This window comes from Schistocerca americana, chromosome 3 (assembly GCF_021461395.2).
Source record: "Schistocerca americana isolate TAMUIC-IGC-003095 chromosome 3, iqSchAmer2.1, whole genome shotgun sequence".
Lineage (NCBI taxonomy): Eukaryota > Metazoa > Arthropoda > Insecta > Orthoptera > Acrididae > Schistocerca > Schistocerca americana.
In genome coordinates, this window is record NC_060121.1 from 687,183,956 (window position 1) to 687,202,469 (window position 18,514).

An 18,514-nucleotide genomic window follows, 5' to 3' on the forward strand; every position below is an offset into this window, starting at 1 on the left:
AATCTCCCTGCAATGTATCCTTTGTTCTTGTAAGCCGCCCCCCCCCCCCTCCCCCCTTGCCACAGCCATTGCTAGTCCCTGTCCTCTAACTGCCATCCCTCCACCCCTCCTGCTCCCACACCAGTACTCACCAGTACTCACACACTTTCTATCCCATCAATGTATGTATGTAGTCCCTTCTCCTTCTCTATTTCGCCCCCTCCCTCTACCCTCTGGCAGCAAAGCATCACAATGTTACACCTAGGAACCATATCCTGCCCCACCATGTCTCTGACTCTACTTCAGGGAGAACTACAATTTTCTGATCGTGCTATCCCTTTCCTCCCCACCCATGTCTCTTCCATGGCCCCACTGCCTATCCCTGCTAGATTTCTGTTCACATCAGACACAGCAGAAGTCTGGTCTTAGCACCTGGAGATTGGTGTGGCCATGTCTGAGTGAGATGTGCTCTTGTGAATGTGTGTTTTCTACTTGTGGCAAAAGATGTAATTTGAAAGCTGAAGATTTCTAGCAAGCTTTTCATTGTACCAGTCTACAAACCAATGCCTTCTCTAAGCTGTAATCAGAAATCTATCCGTTTGATATTGTTATTCCAACCTAACTCCCCAATGTTTGATACAAGGATATTATGACAATTGTTCCTATTTTTCTGGATGTTATAATTAACTCCCAGTTTATGGAATATACTGCATGTAACACTCTGTATGTACATAATCAAATCCACATCTACATCTGACAGAAGCACACTGGTAAATTCTTAAAATAATGGAAAATCTAAACACACTGTTAAAACTGTGTACTACTTGCCTGTCAGAAATATAAGCAAATAATGACAAAGCTTACCTTGTCCATATGTGCAAGGAGTCCATCCTGACTACTCTGCCGCGTAGTTTCTCGCACCAATTCCTTTGCAGAAACAGCAAATTGTTCCAGCAATGATGTTTGGCTACCCTGTCGTGGAACACCACTACTCCCACTGCCACTGTCCCTGCTGCTTCCCGAACCAAAACTAGCAGTACGTGCCAGGACATTTCCCAAGCTTGTTTGGCGCTGTGGGCCTGGGCTTGAAGGAGGAACCTATGCAAATGAAGTTCTAAAATGAATTAATGAGATCCCACTTTACAGTTAACACAATAATGGAATTTAATAACCAAATATATGACTAAAAAGAAGAACACAAATGAATGCCACAGAAAGAAGAATGGAAGAAGATCTTGACTTCATAATATGAACTTAAGTCAATCAGAATTATGTAAACTGCTTTTACTCTGCAAGGCTTTATAGATATTCATTAAGTAACAGACAACAAATCCAAAGGTTTGGGACTGAATCCCCCCCCCCCCCCCCCCCCCCCCCCCCGCCCCAGTCCAGTAACAAGTTGTAATCTGCCAAGAAGTTTCAAATGAGCACACACTCCACTGCAGAGTGAAAATTCATTCTGGAAACACACCAAGTTGACCGTTCCTGAAAATCTAAGAGAGATTGTGAATCTCCTGTGAAGAAAGCATGCCTTTTATGACACATACAACTGAGAGGAAAAGGTAATTTTCATACATTTCTATATGCATTAGATGATTTTGTCTCAGTGCAGAAGTATCAACTAGGTAATGGTACAAGAATTCTGTCAACTATTAGGTCATTTCTAATACAACATATGATGATATTTATAGCAAATCAAATTAATACATGTTATTCACACACCATGGCAACTGTGCAAAACTAGTGAATCCATTATGATCAAAACATATCTACAAAAAAAAAATCAATTTCTGAAAATAAAACGTAATTAGACAGATAAAAATCTACTCACTGAGCAGCAGCAGCAGAATACACATATAAATATATTTAACTTTACAAGTTTTCAGAGCCAGAGGCTTCTTCTTCTGGCAGAAGGGTTGAAGGGGAAGGAACAGGGTTGACAGAAAAATGCTACTGAAAAGGGGTCAGCTCGTAGAAGTTGCCCAGAACCCCAGGAAGAGTGCTGGTGAGGTTTACAAAATGGAGTCAGTACAGAGAAGTTGCCCAGAACCCCAGACCAAGGGAGGCTTAGCTGAGAGGATGAGATGCAAAGACTGATAATTGGGGACTGCTTCAGACAAGATTGCAAAACCTGAGAGTGTAAAGGCAGAAGATAGGGTAATTCACAAAAAAGAGGTTGTCAATAAAACATCGTGCAAGAAGTAATAAGAGTGGAAAGCTAAGAGCATTGTTTATGGCTGAGGTGGGATGATAGGAGAGGAGAAAAACAGGCAGGTCAGAGAATATAAGATACAGAAAATTAAAAGAGAGGATTTACTGAGAAGAAATCCTGAGACTGAAGAAATTAATGTAAGCATATTTCTTAGGCCATCACATACAATCCTGGTACTGCTGAATCCTCCAAAAAATAAATTAGTAGTACACCTTTCATCACACAGTATTATTGTGGTCTCAAATGTATTAATCAGCCACTGCCACCAAATTATCAGTTAGGATGAATGGGCAGAGGTAGGGGGTGTATGTTGGCAACACACAATATCCTGTTGCAGAGCATCCTGACCTCACTGCCTGTTTCACCAAATGTGCCACCTGGATTCTTCATCCAGATGCCAACTCTTCAGAACTCAGGAGGTGCGAACAGGCACTACAACATGTCCCTGGTTCTTGTCACTTGCTTGGCCTTAATTTACATTAATTTCTTCAGTCTCAGAATTTCTTCTCAGTAACTGTTAGTTTTCTATATCGTTTACTTTCTGACCTATCTATCTCCTGCCTCATCTATATCACATACAGTGCTCCTGGCTTTCCACTCTTATCAATCTGTGCCTGATGTTTTACCAGTAATCTCGGTCTTGCACATTAACTTATCTTCAACCCTTAAGCTCTCAGGTTTTCCAATCTTGTCCAGTACAGTCCCCAACAAACAGGCTTTGCATCTCATCCCATCCAATAAGTCTCGCCTGACATGGCATTTTGAGTGACTTTTCCCAACACTCCCCATTTTCTACATGTCACCAGTGCTATTCCTGCACCCTCTTCCTTCCCCTTCAGTCTTTCTGAAGAAGAAATCACTGACTCCAAAAGCTTGAAAATTTAAATATCTTTGTATCTGTGTTCTCCTGTCACCAGTTGGTAAGTAGATTTTTTATTTATCCAGTTACATTATTTTTTCAAAAATTGGTTATTTTCATGGATATATTAGCCCTTGTGGCCTCATTCCCTCTTATGTAACTTCTTTGTCAGTCTTTATTGTCATCTATATTATTCAAACTGTCATCTCTTTTCTAGCTTATGTGCTGGTTTGCTTGTTTATTGTATTGACCAACATCCTCCCCCACATCTTTCCTAGTACTGATTTCTGTGTACATAGATGGGTCCACTGCTGTTTATGAATTTGCATCTAACATTTTGTTTGCGGGTCATTACACCACAGAATCTTCTCCTGACTGTTTTCTGCTGATTTATTTGCAAATTTGACAGCAATTTTCTTTCTCACCCTCCACTTACCTTGCTTATACACAGTTCTTTCATGTTTATGTATGCTTGTTTTTCATCAAACCACTCTGATCAACCAATCACTTCCTAGATCGTATGAAATATGTGCCCATTCTACTCACACCGTACTCCTGCTTGTCACCACAGATGCCAACTCCCTCTATACCAACACACACAATGTACATGGTCTATCTGCAGCTGAAAATTTCCTCAATCAGTACCCACCTGATTACAAACCTATGACGTCCTTCCTGCTCACCATATATAACTTAATATTTACCGACAGCTACTTTACCTTTGAGGAGCAGACATATAAACATATCAGGGGCACACCCATGGGAAACAGGATGGCTCATTCCTATGCTAATCTTTCAAGGGTCACTTTGAGGGGGCTTTCCTGGGAAGCACAAGCCTTTCCTGGGATCCACGAGCATTCAGCCCCTGCTTTCATTTAGACACATTGATGCCATCTTTGCAATATGGACCCTTGGTGAGGCTGACCTGTTAAAATTCTTCAACTCTGAGGCTGACCTGTTAAAATTCTTAGAATCTCTCAATACATTCTCCCAGTTAAACTTCACATGGTCCTATTCTCAATCTCACAGCACTTTTCTTGATGTTGATATCATCCTCACTGACAGCCAGTCTTCTATCCACATTAAACCTACTAACAAACAACAGTACTTACGTTTGGCATTTGCCATCCTTTCCATGTAAAGTGTTCCTTCCCATGCAGCCTCGTCATTCATGTATTTGTTTGGATGCAGAATCTTCACGGCAATATTCCACCACTCCCACATCTCAGCTGCACTGGATATAATTACCACACCATCCTAGTCCAAAATCAGATTTTCCAGGACATCACATCAAATCCTGGCACTGCTGATCTCTCCAGAAACAACTTAGGAGCACATCTCTTGACACTCAGTATTATCCTGGCCTTGAACGTATAAATCAGCTAGTTTGACAAGGCTATGACATCCGAAAATCATGCCCTGAAATGAGACATTTTGCCCAGAACTCCTAGAATAGCTTGTTGTCGCCCTCTCAATCTCCACAGCATCTCTTTCAGACCCTAAGCTCTTTCTGCACCCATTTCCTTACCTTATGACCCCTATCCCTGTGACCATCACCACTGCAAGACTTGACCTATGTACCCTCATAACACTACCTATACCAGCCCTGTAACTGGCAAAATATATACAATCGAAGGGAGAGTCACCTGGAAAACAACACATGTTGTGTACTATGGTTTTGTAAATAGTGTTCAGCCTTTTACATTGGCATGACTACCACCAAGTTATCAGTTAAGATGTATGGGCATAGGCAGAGGGTGCATACTGGCAACAGACAAAATCCTCTTCCATAGCATGCTCTACAACATGACAGTTGTGACTTCAGAAGCTTTTTCGCCACATGTGTCATCTGAGTTCTTCTCTCAGACAGCAGTTTCTCAGAACTCTGTAGGTGGGAACTGGCTTAAAAGTTGGCTTTAGTTCCTTGGCTCTTGCACACCCATCTGACCTTATTTAGCATTAATTTCTTCGGTCTCAGTATTTCTTCTCAGTCGCTGTTCCTTTCTTCACTCCCTTTTAGTTTCCTATATCTTTTATTTTCTGACCTGCCTATCCACCTCCTCACCTTTACTGCATACAATGCACTTAGCTTTCCACTCACATTAACTCATGCACGATGTTTTGTCAGTAATCTCTGACTAGCATATCTTATCTTCTACCTTTAAGCTCCCAGACTTTCCAGTCTTGTCTTGTGCAGTCCCCAACAATTAGTCTTTCCTTCTCATCCCATCTGATAAGTCGCATGACCAGAGTGACTTTTCCAAACTCTCCCCATTTCCTAAACCTCCCCTTCAGCCATTCTGTCAGGAGAAGTAGCACTGGTGCCAAAAGCTTGCAAATTTAAATACTTTCATATGTGTGTTCTCCTGCTGTCTCTTGGTGAGTATATTTTTTATCCATACAAACATATCTGATAATCAAAATAAACTGAGATAGTAAATGAGGCAATTCTTCAGTTCATTGCTATTTTTCTTCTCATTTATCAGCTAAAGAGGCTGAAAATGAGTGATATTTGATCCCAATACGTTTTTTTGAACACACCATTTACTGACAAAATAATGTTCTGAGACAGAATGGCTGCCCAGTATTACCTCCAGGAGTCAAAACTCTTAGTACTGCCTATTCATATATATAAGAGGCAGTTAAATGAAAATGAGTCAGATGGAAAAATGTAACTAAACTGTTTATTATTTCAAAAGTAATCACCATGACTGTTAACACATAGGCCTGCACGTGTTTCCAAGGCTGTTTTGACTAGACTGCAGAAGTTTTGCTGGAAATCCCTTACACATTTCATACAGTCCCAATCTCTCCTCATGCAATTTACACATTTCTGGAGCACTGAAAAAAGACATTCATGCCCACTTATTTGCTTCAGACAAAGAGATTCATGTCTGGGTACCATCATGGTTCCTCAAACATTTTCGCATGAAGGCACCAACAATAGTCTCACAGTATGATAAATGTATTTACAGTTATGGCAATTACCTTTGAAATAATAAACAATTTACTTAAGAATATCATGAAAAGGAAAGTTGCTACTCACCATATAGCAGAGATGCCAGTTGCAGATAGGCACAACAAAAAGACTGTCACAAATAAAGCTTTCGGGCCATAAGGCCTTTGTCAAAAACAGACAACAGACAGACACACACACTCACACACAGACACACACACACACACACACACACACACACACACACACACACACACACACACAACTCACATACACACAAATGACTGCAGTCTCAGGCAACTGTAGCCACACTGTGAACAGCAGCGCCAGTACAGGATGGGAGTGGCGACTGTGTGGAGGTAAGGAGGAGGCTGAGGTGGGGAGGGAGATGGATAGTAGGATAGGGATGGTGGACAGTGCAGTGCTGCTGGGGATCATGCAGGGATGAGATGGAGAGGATAGGGCAGCTATGTGCAGTGAGGAGGTCAGACAGAGAGCAGTGGAGAGGTGGGAAGACGGAGTAGCAGAAATGGAGAGAAGTAAAAAAGACTGGGTGTGAGGGTGCAATGAGGGCTGTATAGTGTTGGAATAGGAACAGGGACGCTGGCTGGGTGAGGGCAATGACTAACAAAGGTTGAAGCCAGGAGGGCTACGGGAACGTAGGATACATTACAGGGTAAGTTCCCACAAGTGCAATTCAGAAAAGCTGGTATTGGTGGGTAGGATCCATATGGTGCAGGCTGTGAGGCAGTCATTGAAATGAAGGATGTCATGTTTGTCAGCATGCTTAGCAACCGGGTAGTTCACTTATTTCTTGGCCACAGTTTATCGGTGGCAATTCATGTGGAGAGAGAGCTTGTTGGTTGTCATGCCCACATAGAATGCAGCACAATGGTTGCAACGTACCTTGTAGATCACGTGAGTGTTTTCACATGTAGCCCTGCCTTTGATGGGATAGGTGATGTTTGTGACCAGACTGGCATAGGTGATGGTGGAAGGATGTGTGGGACAGCTCTTGCATCTAGGTCTATAATAATATTGTTACACTCCATCCTGAATTTTTCATTGTTAAACAGTTTACATACATTTTCCATCTGTCTTGTTTTCATGTTTCTGCCTTTTATATAAAAATGTAAGAAACTCCACATTTCCTCCTAAACCATGTGGATTGACTTCAACCAAACTTGGTACACATATATCTTAACTTCAGGCAATAATCTCTATGGGTGCTAGAACTACCTACCCATCAAAGGGGTGGAGTTGGATTTCCAAACTTTCCAGTATTTGAGAATGAGAGCACTTAGCAACTTGTAAAAAAACTTTAGACACAATTTTAAACCATTACAAAAAAAAATTCTCACAGACAATCCCTACAAAACAATGAAAGGAAAAATGTTTATCGCTTACCGCTTTTCCACAGTTCATGCAGTATAAGTACCACATAAGCCATGACGTTATAATTTATTACTTTTTTACTACTAACTACATTCACAGCATACTTTGCATGCAGTATGCATATATACCACTGAATGTAAATGCAAAGTTATACCACTGTACATCACAAAGTTCAGGAGATATGACATCATAAACAATCAGATGTGTGAAAAACTGCTGCATCATGCATTTATTACTCTATTGCTACTACCTCAACATGCAACACCTTTTTCAGACAGTATCCACATATACCACTGAATATACCAACAAAATTATATCACTGCACAAAATATAGTTAGGGAGATACAATGTCATAAACGTTAAGCACAAGGCCAGATGCTGCATGGTACAGGTGTGGATACATAGCTATAAATAAATATCTGGGCAATACAGGGTTTCTCTGCTAGTTCATTTATAAATAAAATTAACAGACAATCATCAACTGTGCACCTGTTTCAAACAATTGCAGTAGTCATATTTTGGTGATGAAACTCAATGCAGTCCCAATACGAGACACTCAGCAGAGATAGCCTGGTTAGGTGATTACAACTCAGCACTCAATGTGGCACCTAATAGTTGCATCAGCTGTTGCACTTAACAAGTGTGTCTGCTGTTGTGAAGGTGTTAAATTAATAATCAACTTTACATTTGACCAAAATTGACTTTCCTGTTGTGTATACGTAACAAACTTAGTAAATGATAATCACTTAAGAAGAGTGTCTTTACAATCACTTCTATAAAATAAAAGATGCACTGTACATCAATAATAAACACTGTACTGTAGACCAGTGTGAAACATAACTAACTAATAGGCTTTTAATTGATTATTTCACAAATTTATACCTTACAAAACAGGACACAATAACCTTTTGAGTGCATGTAATAATTCAGATTCCACAATGCTACATATTTAACAGATTATTTGACTCACTGGTGTGGCAGGCCGTGGTGGACGATGAGGTGCTCTTGGAGTGCCAGGCCTATCTCTCTCTCTATCTGATGAACCTCCTAGTGAGAGTGAACCAGAGCCCTCACTACCAAGGCTGGGAGTAGGAGATCGGTGCGGTATAGATGACTGTTGACTTAGTACAGTCTTAGGGGTAGCTGTTGTCATCGTTGAGTTGGAATCTGATTCTCCACCTGGGCTTGCTATGTCTTCTTTCTCCTACAGAAAGAAAAGAACAGTTTTGTTATGGATTTAGAGAAAACAGACACAAACATAAATAGGTCAACTTTAAAGAATCAAACATAATAACTTGCAGTATAATTTTAAAGGCAATCTATCTGAGCATAGTATATATGTAACCTCCACAAACTGCAAAGAAATAATGAATATCATTAGCTCTTTAAAATCTTCCAGTTCTGCAGGACAAAATGGCTTCAATATTAATGTATTAAAAGTGCGTAGACAAAATGTCTATACCTCTGTCTATAGCAGTAAATAATAGAATAGAATAGAATAGAATCAAGCACCTTACCAGACAGACTAAAAATAGCCCAAGTAACACAAAACTTTAAAAAAGGTGACAAATTCAAAATTGAAAACTACAGACCAATCTCAATACGTCCCGTCTTTTCAAAAATAGTTGAAAAAGTCATACATAAAAGAGTATCAAACTTCCTCAATAAACACAACCTAATGTTTGAAAATCAAAATGGATTCTTAAAAAGGAAACCAACCCAGTTAATTGAAGAGGTAATAATGGCATTGAAAACAAGCAATATGTTACAAGAGCTTGAAAAAAGCTTTTGATTGTGTGAACACTACTATCCTATTAGATAAGCTATCAAACACTGGCATAAGAGGCACTGCTCATGACCTAATAAAGTCTTACATGAGTCACCAAAAATCATTTGTACTACTTAAAACCAAAAGTTGCATTCACAAATAAAAAAATGCTTATATAAAAATATGGAGTGGCCCAGGGCTCAGTATCAGGTGCTCTTCTGTTATTGATTATGTAAATGACATAAAACATTGCATTCAAAATTCTAAAGTAGTTTTGTATGTGTATGATACCTCCACCATATGTAAAAAGAAATCATTTAATGAACTAGATACCCACTGTAATGATGTGAAAAATGAAACTGTTCAATATTTTAATGAAACCCACTTGAATGTAAGCACCAGTGAAACATTTTATTTGTATTTCAGAGGGAAAATGAATCAAGTGGACAGCATAGTGCTATATGTGTTTCCTTTTACCAAGAAGTATTGGACAGTCAATAAGGATTGCCTATTTCTGAATGGCAAAGTGACAGGTATGTTTTCTGGTTGTCATTATGAGTACACTACACCATCCACTGTGCGTAACAGCATCAGACTTTTCTTATCAGGCAAATGAAAATCCTATATTTGAAGTAGATAACACTGACAGTATTTGGGGAATATTTTCCTAGCATGTTAACCTGCTTGCTGTCACTGAAGACCATAGCAACTTGGTTGCAGAAGGTCCAATTGCTAGTTTATGTTTAGGAGATTCCCAATTTACCTATTTACAGATAACTCAGTGTCAAGTAATGTATTTTTTATTGACATAATGAGTTTAGTGGATGTTCTTTATTAATAGATAGCAAAGCATTATTTGAACTTTGATAACAACAATCTTAGGCTTATATAGATGGCTATAGATTAAGCTGAGGAAAGCTAATTAGCGTGTATGAAATGTTGTTGCATAGTTTGACTAGAATACAAGAACCTGATGTAGTCATTAATGGTGAAAATTGCACCCACAACTATTTTATTAATTAAAAGAAGATTTCATGAAAAATTCATGTTGAATTGCCTCCTCAGATGATAACAGGCTTTCTGCATTAGCTGTATTATTTAAAAATCTTACAATGATTTTCATAATGTTCATGGTGATTTGTAGTTCTATTAAATATTACAAGAGATAATGGGTCATAACAGATTTGGAAATCAGAAAGTTGTTGCTTAAGAAAGAGAAGTGATGGTCCTCTAGTTCTTTGGTTAGAGTTGGAGATTAAATTATTTTACACATCTCAACTTTGCAGTTGGTCATTCTTACCTTGGGAGAAAGTTTCCTGCAAACAGTATAACACCTTACACTAACTTCAAGCAAGGATAGTAGGAAAACTCTATACTGTGTGAATAGTAGTCCACAAATTGATACATATATGGGAGGTTCAATATGTACACTTGTTGTCGATAGTGTGATGTTAACACTGTTTTCCATTTCTGCTAAAAAGAATTACGTGGTGTCAATAGTTTGAATTTGGTAACTATTCCAGTTAGTTGCACTAAATGGATTTTACCAACATGGAAGAAGTACAGTGCAATTCAGTGATTCACTCTCCACTTTTCAATGGGAAAATGTGTGAAGAGATGGAACTGAAACTGGATGTTGATTGTGGTGAACTTTTGTCATCAGTGACAATAGTCGATACTGATTGAATGAATTTAAACATATGTTGGTGATGAATATCATCAAAGACACGATTCTTGTTGACTGTGCTAAGTAGCAGATCATGTATGTCAACAGGAATGACAATTAATATTTTACATGGCAAGCTAGCAATGAAATAATTGTTGGCTCAATGGGTGCCACAATAGTTGACAAGTGGGTTTTGCTTTCAATTTCAAAGTTGTATTTAAGCAACTTAATTAAATTCCAAGGGCCTTTTTGCACCAAGTTATCTAGCCCATGACAACTAGTTCAACATGCTACCCCAGAAACCAACCTACATTTAAGCAATGGGTTGCTTCAGGTGACTCTGTTCCACAAAAGGCAAAGACAGTCCCAATAGCCAGAAAAATAAAGGTAATTTTTTTTCCCAAAGATGCTACACACAAAGAGTTCTTAGAAAAAGGTTAAATGATCACTGGCCATATTCCAATGACATGTTGGACCAGTCTGACATGAAATTTTCAGAAATACAGCCCTGTTTTTTCACCATGACAATGGACTAGTAGATCTGGAACTGTCACCTCAAAACTTTTTAACTGCTACCAAAACATGAAGAAAAATCGCAAAGTAAAGAATTCTGACAAAATGAGTTGTTCATTCTTGAGACAGATTCATATTTTACAGACATTTATGTACTGAAGCTCACTCTCAACATTTGGGTAGGAACCTATATTTGTGTACCAAGATTATGAAGGTTGACTGTTAAATATTAATGAAAGGCATCAAAGGCCAAAGATAAGAACCAAAGAGAAATCTTTTCCAATTACATTTCTGTAAATTGATAACTCTCACATACAATAAAATGCTTAAATCATAAAACAAATGACTGAACTATCAAGGGCAGTAAGAGCTATAAAAGACATACAATACTCTCTTACTAATTTCAGCATTTCAAAGCTGGACTGGTGGCATGAGGCAGCATTTCCAAGAAGTGCATTTAAACAGAATATAGTAATGTTAGGAGTTTTTATTGTTCTCAGTAGTTAATTTGATTGCCAGTGGTGTCAAATACATAAAAATTGTAGTGTACTGATAGATGGAATGTTATCAAATTGAATAAAACACAAATTGTCATCATAACTACATTAATGGTATGAATTTCATTACCCATATTGATGAAGTAGCCACTTTGCGAAGTAAAATTTCATTTTTATCTTCTGCAGGGACATACAGTAATAAAGATAGCCAAGGAAGCTACCAACACGTAATCAGAATCCACACACAGGCTGTACATAGGACATATGTTCTGCACTCACAGACCCTGAAGGAAACATTTATGAGAATATCTATCATACCTCTGAAGAAAAGCAGATTAGGACTGCAGTTAAGAATCAAATATATACAACAAAATACTGTTCCTAAGCCCATTTTATTCCTGTGTAGATATAGCACACAGTCAGGTCAAATTTACAAAAGCTTGTTACTGTAACTGGAGAATTTTTCAAACAATACTTAATGAAGGGTACATTCATTCAGTGTTTAAGAAGGACAGAGGCTGCTGTGTATTCTTTGGAGCTACTGTCAATTCAGCACTAGTCCAGTCACAGACCAGTGAGCAGTCATCAGCAGAGCTGTACCCAGAATGTATGCAACCTTTAATTTAGACATTTCCTTATGCCATTCTGCAAAATAAGGGGACAGTAACTCTCTATCAGTAAATACCATTTTTTATCCAAGAGTTTGCATGTTTTGCATTGGCATCTCATGAACTGATTTAGTAATGTGGTACTATAGTCCTTTTTGCAGGCAGTACCCTGCAACAGCAGTACTTACATTGCATAGAATGCCAATTCAGCCATTTTATTCCTTCAACTTGGAAGTGATCAGAAGCTATTTATTTCTTGGCTGGGCTGAGTAGTGGTACCCATTTCTCTAACTTTTTGGGTATTTTATGAGCATTACTGTGACATTATCTGACTTTGAACTGTAGTTCCACAACACAAATGCGTCGCAGTCACGTGACTCAATTTGAACAGCAAATATTCAGTAGTGTTCCAGTGTCTGACAAGAATCAATAGTGCTCCAGTGATGGACAAGTGAGTGATAGCTAGGAGCAATAAAACGGCAGTACTCTAACTGTGTCTAGCAGTTTGCTAATTTTGTGCCCTTGGCAATTGTCAAGCTACATCACACCAAAAATTATGTTATGTTTACAGATTTTATAATTCACACAGCAGCGTGTGAAAAAGAACAACTTGTGGTTTCACTAATCTTATGAATTCAGCAGAACCATGGAAGGTACAAGCACAGTTATCAATGATGACATTCATATGTAAAATGTTCATTCTGCTTATCAATTCACATTTGAGATAGTTATGTCAGTACCAATAATGACAGTGCTGAACTCTTTTTCCCCATACTGCTGTGTAGATCAGTATTTAGCTTTTTAATGCCAAAGGGGATCGCAGTAGCTTGATAATGGCACTGGGGATGAAATCAGCTAACCACTAATAATAAAATAAGTATTTTTCATAAAATATTTAAAATGTCAACAGAGGAAAATTACTTATTTTGATAAATTTATTGATGCTATGGACTCATGCATAAAAAGGACTACTAATGTGGATAGGGAAGGGGTCTCTTATGTGCAGATGGAAAGGGAATTAGCCACTGTGCAGAAAAGCTAGGATGCAGCTTTAGCCACAGTCAACTGGCTTCAAGCTAGTGCTCATGTTGTGGTGGCATTGTACCAAAATATGATGGCAGGAAGGTACTGACATCCAGAAGTTCTCCTAAAATTTCATAGAACAATAACTGACTGTTGTGCGGCACATAGGAACACTCAACAGAATACAGTATTTACATTAGCTTTTGAGCTCTTGCTCTTTCTCTAGCAAAAGTACACACATTCACATTCACACACACAACAAAACAGACAGCCAAATGCCCACATCTACAGCCACCATGAGACTGATTCGATTTTTGATTTATGAATGCAGTTGCCTGAGTCGATGGTGGTGCTGAGGAGGTAGGGAAGGATGCACATGATAGAGGAGTGGGTAGTGGGATGGTGTGAGTCAGGTCTTTCAACAGATGAATCAGGGGCTTCATAACAAGTCAAAAAGGGTTCAGGGGGTAGAGCATATAAGAGAGAGAAGGGAGGGTAGCGGAAAGGAAGGGGAGGAGAGGAGGCAAAGGTGAAGATGAAGGGAGAGACAGGGAGGGAAGAGAGAAAGGGAGAGCTGTGGAAAATGTGAGAAAGGAGGGGGGAAGACGAGGAGGCACAAAGGGATCAGAGAATCTACTGTTCCTTTCCAGCACTAGTTTCACTGAACTATGCAGGTGGGAATTGTCTCTCCAGCACTCTAACAATCCTCCTGGTCTAAACCTCCACTAACCTGTTTCCCACTGCCTCACATTACACTCTACCTTCACTTTTCTGTCCTTCACTGTCCAGATCACATGCTGCCACCTCCTTCCTCCCCCTTCCACCATGCAGGCTCTCTCTCTCTCTCTCAGGTACTATTCCTCTGATCTCTATCTCTCTCACCATCTCCCTATCTCCCTCTCCCCATTTTTCCCCTTCCCTTTCTCTCCCTCCATCTCCACCCTCATCACCTTTCCTCCCCTTCCTTTTTGCCCCCCTCCCTTTCACTATCACTTATATGATCGAAACTCTCAACTTTTTTCATCTTGTTGTGTTGTCACTGTTTCATCTGTTCAAAGATCTACCTCACACCATCTCACTAACCGGTCCTTGCTTTGTGCATTCTTCTCTATCCCCTCCCCATCTCCATCGACCCAGACAACTACCCTCAATAATCAATGATAAACAGGCAGTCTTGCCACAGCTGCAGGTGTGAGCATTTGGATATCTGTGTGGCTGTATGTATGAATGTATTTACTTTTGCTAGAGAAAGAGCAAGAGCTCAAAAACGAGTGTAAATACAGATTGTTTCAAAGAGTACATTACAACTTTGAAAATTTGTATAAATTAATTCATAGTACCTACAGAGGTGATTGTAGTGTCAATTTGTAGGGAAATATGTCAAGTTTCATCTCTCATAGTTTGCTAGTGCCAAACTGCACCATAAGGAGCACTAGTGGCAGTTGCGTTAAAGATGGCTGCCTTCACTAGATCTGAGCGTGCTAGCTGTGTGTTTTGGTTTGAAGAATCAAAGTCAGTGACAACAATTCAGTGTAATTTCCATACCAAGTATGCTAAAGCTGCTCCTAGTAGGCCTACAAGTTATGAATGATATAAATGTTTTGGAGAAACAAGGTGTTCGGTAAGATGCAGGAAACCATCAGTTCATCCAAGCACATCTGACGACGCTGTTGAGCGAGTGAGACAACGTTTTGTCAATAGCCCGAATAAATCAACCCAGTGTGCACCTCGTGAACTGCAAATCTGACATACAACTGTTTGGCATGTGTTGAGAAACTGTTTGCAATTGAAACCATAAAGATTGACAACTGTACGAGCAATAAAAGACACTGCTAAATTTGCTCACAAGAACTTCTGTGCATATATGTTAAATCAATTACATGAGGATGAACATTTCTTGGACAAATTAGTCATCTTCTCTGAGGAGTCAACTTTTCACTTAAGCACAATTTAGGGCAGTGAAAATCCACATCAAACATTGGAACATGTTCGTGATACCCCTAAACTGAAGGTTTTTTGTGCATTGAGCAAGAACAAAATGTACGGCCCCTTTTTTTTCCGTGAGACAACCATCAACGGGATAGTATACCTGGACATGTTACAACAATTTTTGATGCCACAGATCTATGAGGATGACCAAGAATGAATGTTTAGTTCAAGCAAAATGATGCACCATCCCACTACCTGGCTGCTGTCCAGGATTTTCTCAGTGACTGCTTTCCAAGGCAATGGGTTGGCCATGATGCTCCAATTGAATGCCCACCACGTTCCCCAGACTTGACACCACTTGATTCTTTTTTATGGAGATTCATCAAGGATATCGTGTTTGTACCTCCCATGCCAGCTCCTCTACCTGAAATTACAACAACAATTTACACTGCCACTGAGCACGTTACATCTGCAATGCTAGAGCAAGTTTGGGAAAAAACTGACTTCCGATGGGATGTGTGCAGGATAACCAATGGAAGCCACATACAACATCTTTAGTTTAAGGTGAAAAAATTTGATGTGTGTCCCTACAAAATAACACTAAACCCAGCTCTATACTTTCTTTCAATAAATTTATATGAATTTTTAAAGTTGTAAAGTCCTTTTTGAAACACCCTGTACTGTATTCTGTTGTGGGTTTCTACACACCACACATCAGTTGGTATAGGTGAGTGGTCACTTTCTATGTATTTTAAGTACTATTCTGTACAGGAATTTCCACTGTTGTGATAAAATTTAGTGAGGATAGTACAGATTCTGAATGTGAAATAATCTGAATGAAGGTAAGTGTTACAAGTAGACCAAATTTGATAACCAGAAGCCTTTTATAAACCCTATGCTTCAGGAGCCATAGTGGTGGAACATTTCATGAAAACTTGGAGAAGACTGCACATAAATTTCCTATTGTAGTAGCAGGGGGGAGATTTCAACTTACCAGGGAGACTCAAATGATTAGGACAGGAGGGAAGCAACAAGAATTGGTGTGGTATAGCTCTAACATCTTATTACATTGAATAGTGACTGAGAGGACCAATTCCTCAGAGTAATACTTCAGATCTAGTTATAAACAAGCTTGAACTTTTGATTCAGTTAACTCATTGATGCCCAATTTATTTTTAGTTAACATTTATTCTGTATTTTTGGAAAACTGTGTCATGGCAGCCCATTTATGGAAATGTGAAGAAATTTTGATCATCTGTTCCCTAAATGTGAAATTTTTGGCCATTCTCATTTGAATATGCTGGGTGCTTGGCAGTTGTTTCGTCATTACACTGCTTACTATGAAAAATGACAAGGGACAAAGAAATTGGTGATAATAAACTCAAAATAACTTTTCAAAACTATTATTTATTTTACAATAAGAAACATTTACAAACCTTTTAACCTAAAAATTCTCCAAAATGGAAGTTTCGTTAAGGCCTGATATATTTGGGAAAGCATTCCATACAGACATAACTTTACACTTCCCGCAATATGTGCTCGGCTTTCCTTTGCATTTCTCATACTGGCATTGCCTTTGCTTTTCATGCTTCTGGATGACATGTAGCTTCTGATCATACCATATATATCTGGCACATTACTACTGGAAGGTGAGATGAGTTTTGTTGGTCTCCCCCTAGCTAACCTCATTTCAAGACATTTCTTCAGGCATGTTCTCACAATCTGTCTTCTGAATTCTTTCACTGAAAGAGAAGTCCCTTCACAGCATCCCTTGAAGACCATGTATACATTCATAACAGTCATATTTACCACCCTCATTAAAAGGCACCAGTACCACTTTTTACTCATCTGAAGACTCACCCCAAAAGTCGATTGCTGCCCCCCCCCCCCCCCCTCCACCACCACCACCACCACCACTACCACTACCACCACCTGGGTCATTCAGGACTTCAGCAGGAAAGGATGGAAAATGAAAATGGTACACAACTACCCTCCTCTGCAAAGTTTGTGGAATACAAATGCATGTGTTCTCCAATATTTTGCACTGCTTTTTCATGCAAACATTATGATATGATGTACCAGTGGCGTTTGAAGACAGAGTAAAAAAAAGTGCACTGTTTTACAGTAAGAAACACAATCACAGTCAAGAGCAGTCTCATAGGTGGCAAGGAAAAGACAGCCTCACTGCCTCACTGAGAAAGCCATGGAAGTGGTTTAGTCGAATTTGAGTTAAACCAGAAATTTGAAAGTTATTCTATGAAAAGTGAAGGTTCAGCTATGTCTGTAATACTTCCTGTTCATTTGTTTAGAGGCAAGCGAACACAGCTTGCTTTATCAAACTTCGGCTGTCTGTTGTTCATATTCTGGCGTATCTTTATTATTTTCATGTTCATACTTCAATGCCAATTGTACAAATGTTATGTATGTTATCATGGAGTCACCCTTGAACAAAACTGGTAAAATTTCATTTCCTCACCCAGTGGTTGGGGCCCCACATGCAGAGCCTGTACACCTACCATTAAATGCTCCACTGAATGTCCCAGATGTTTTACTCACCAGTGTTCCCAGTCGCTGAGGTTGCAATGATTCAGCTGGTAATTGTTCCTGACTACTATTTGCAACAGCAACAGCTGCAGCAAAATCAAGTTCAGAATCACGATTCAGGGAAGGCGAGCTGAGATCACTTCTGCTAGAAGAGGTTGAGCCTGGAGGTGATGTTGCTGGAGCACTGACAGCAGGCATCATGGAACCAGGAAACTGCAGACTGCTTGGTGGATTATATACAGTGCGGTGGTCAAGGCCACTACACAGAGCTAATGGCTGAATGGTGAGTGCAGCTGGTGGTGGCTCTGTACGATCAACCGATGTTGGTGGGAAACCTGTAGTAATAAGAGGCAAAATGTGCAAATGAATCAATCAATATATAAACTGATCTTATACAGCATGTCTCTGAGACTGATGTATATAGTAAATACAGATCATGTGTGCTTAATGTGAGTTACAGGGAATAACTGTGGCACAAATGTTTCTTCCAATTTTGTTGTATGAAATTTCAATAAAAATCAAATAATTCAGTCAGAACTGTTTTAAATATTATTTTATCACTTAC

General features: G+C 39.2%; 1 protein-coding gene across 1 annotated transcript in view; it reads right to left on the reverse strand.

The window, feature by feature from the left end:
* LOC124606313 (MAP kinase-activating death domain protein) overlaps positions 1–18,514 on the reverse strand; it is a 612,624-nt gene that overhangs the window by 386,977 nt on the left and 207,133 nt on the right. The window contains exons 17-19 of the mRNA XM_047138295.1: positions 17,962–18,284; positions 8,372–8,605; positions 844–1,077 (exon numbers count right to left, since the gene is read on the reverse strand). Coding sequence (XP_046994251.1) covers positions 844–1,077; positions 8,372–8,605; positions 17,962–18,284 — 791 coding nt within the window. The remainder of the gene's footprint in view (positions 1–843; positions 1,078–8,371; positions 8,606–17,961; positions 18,285–18,514) is intronic.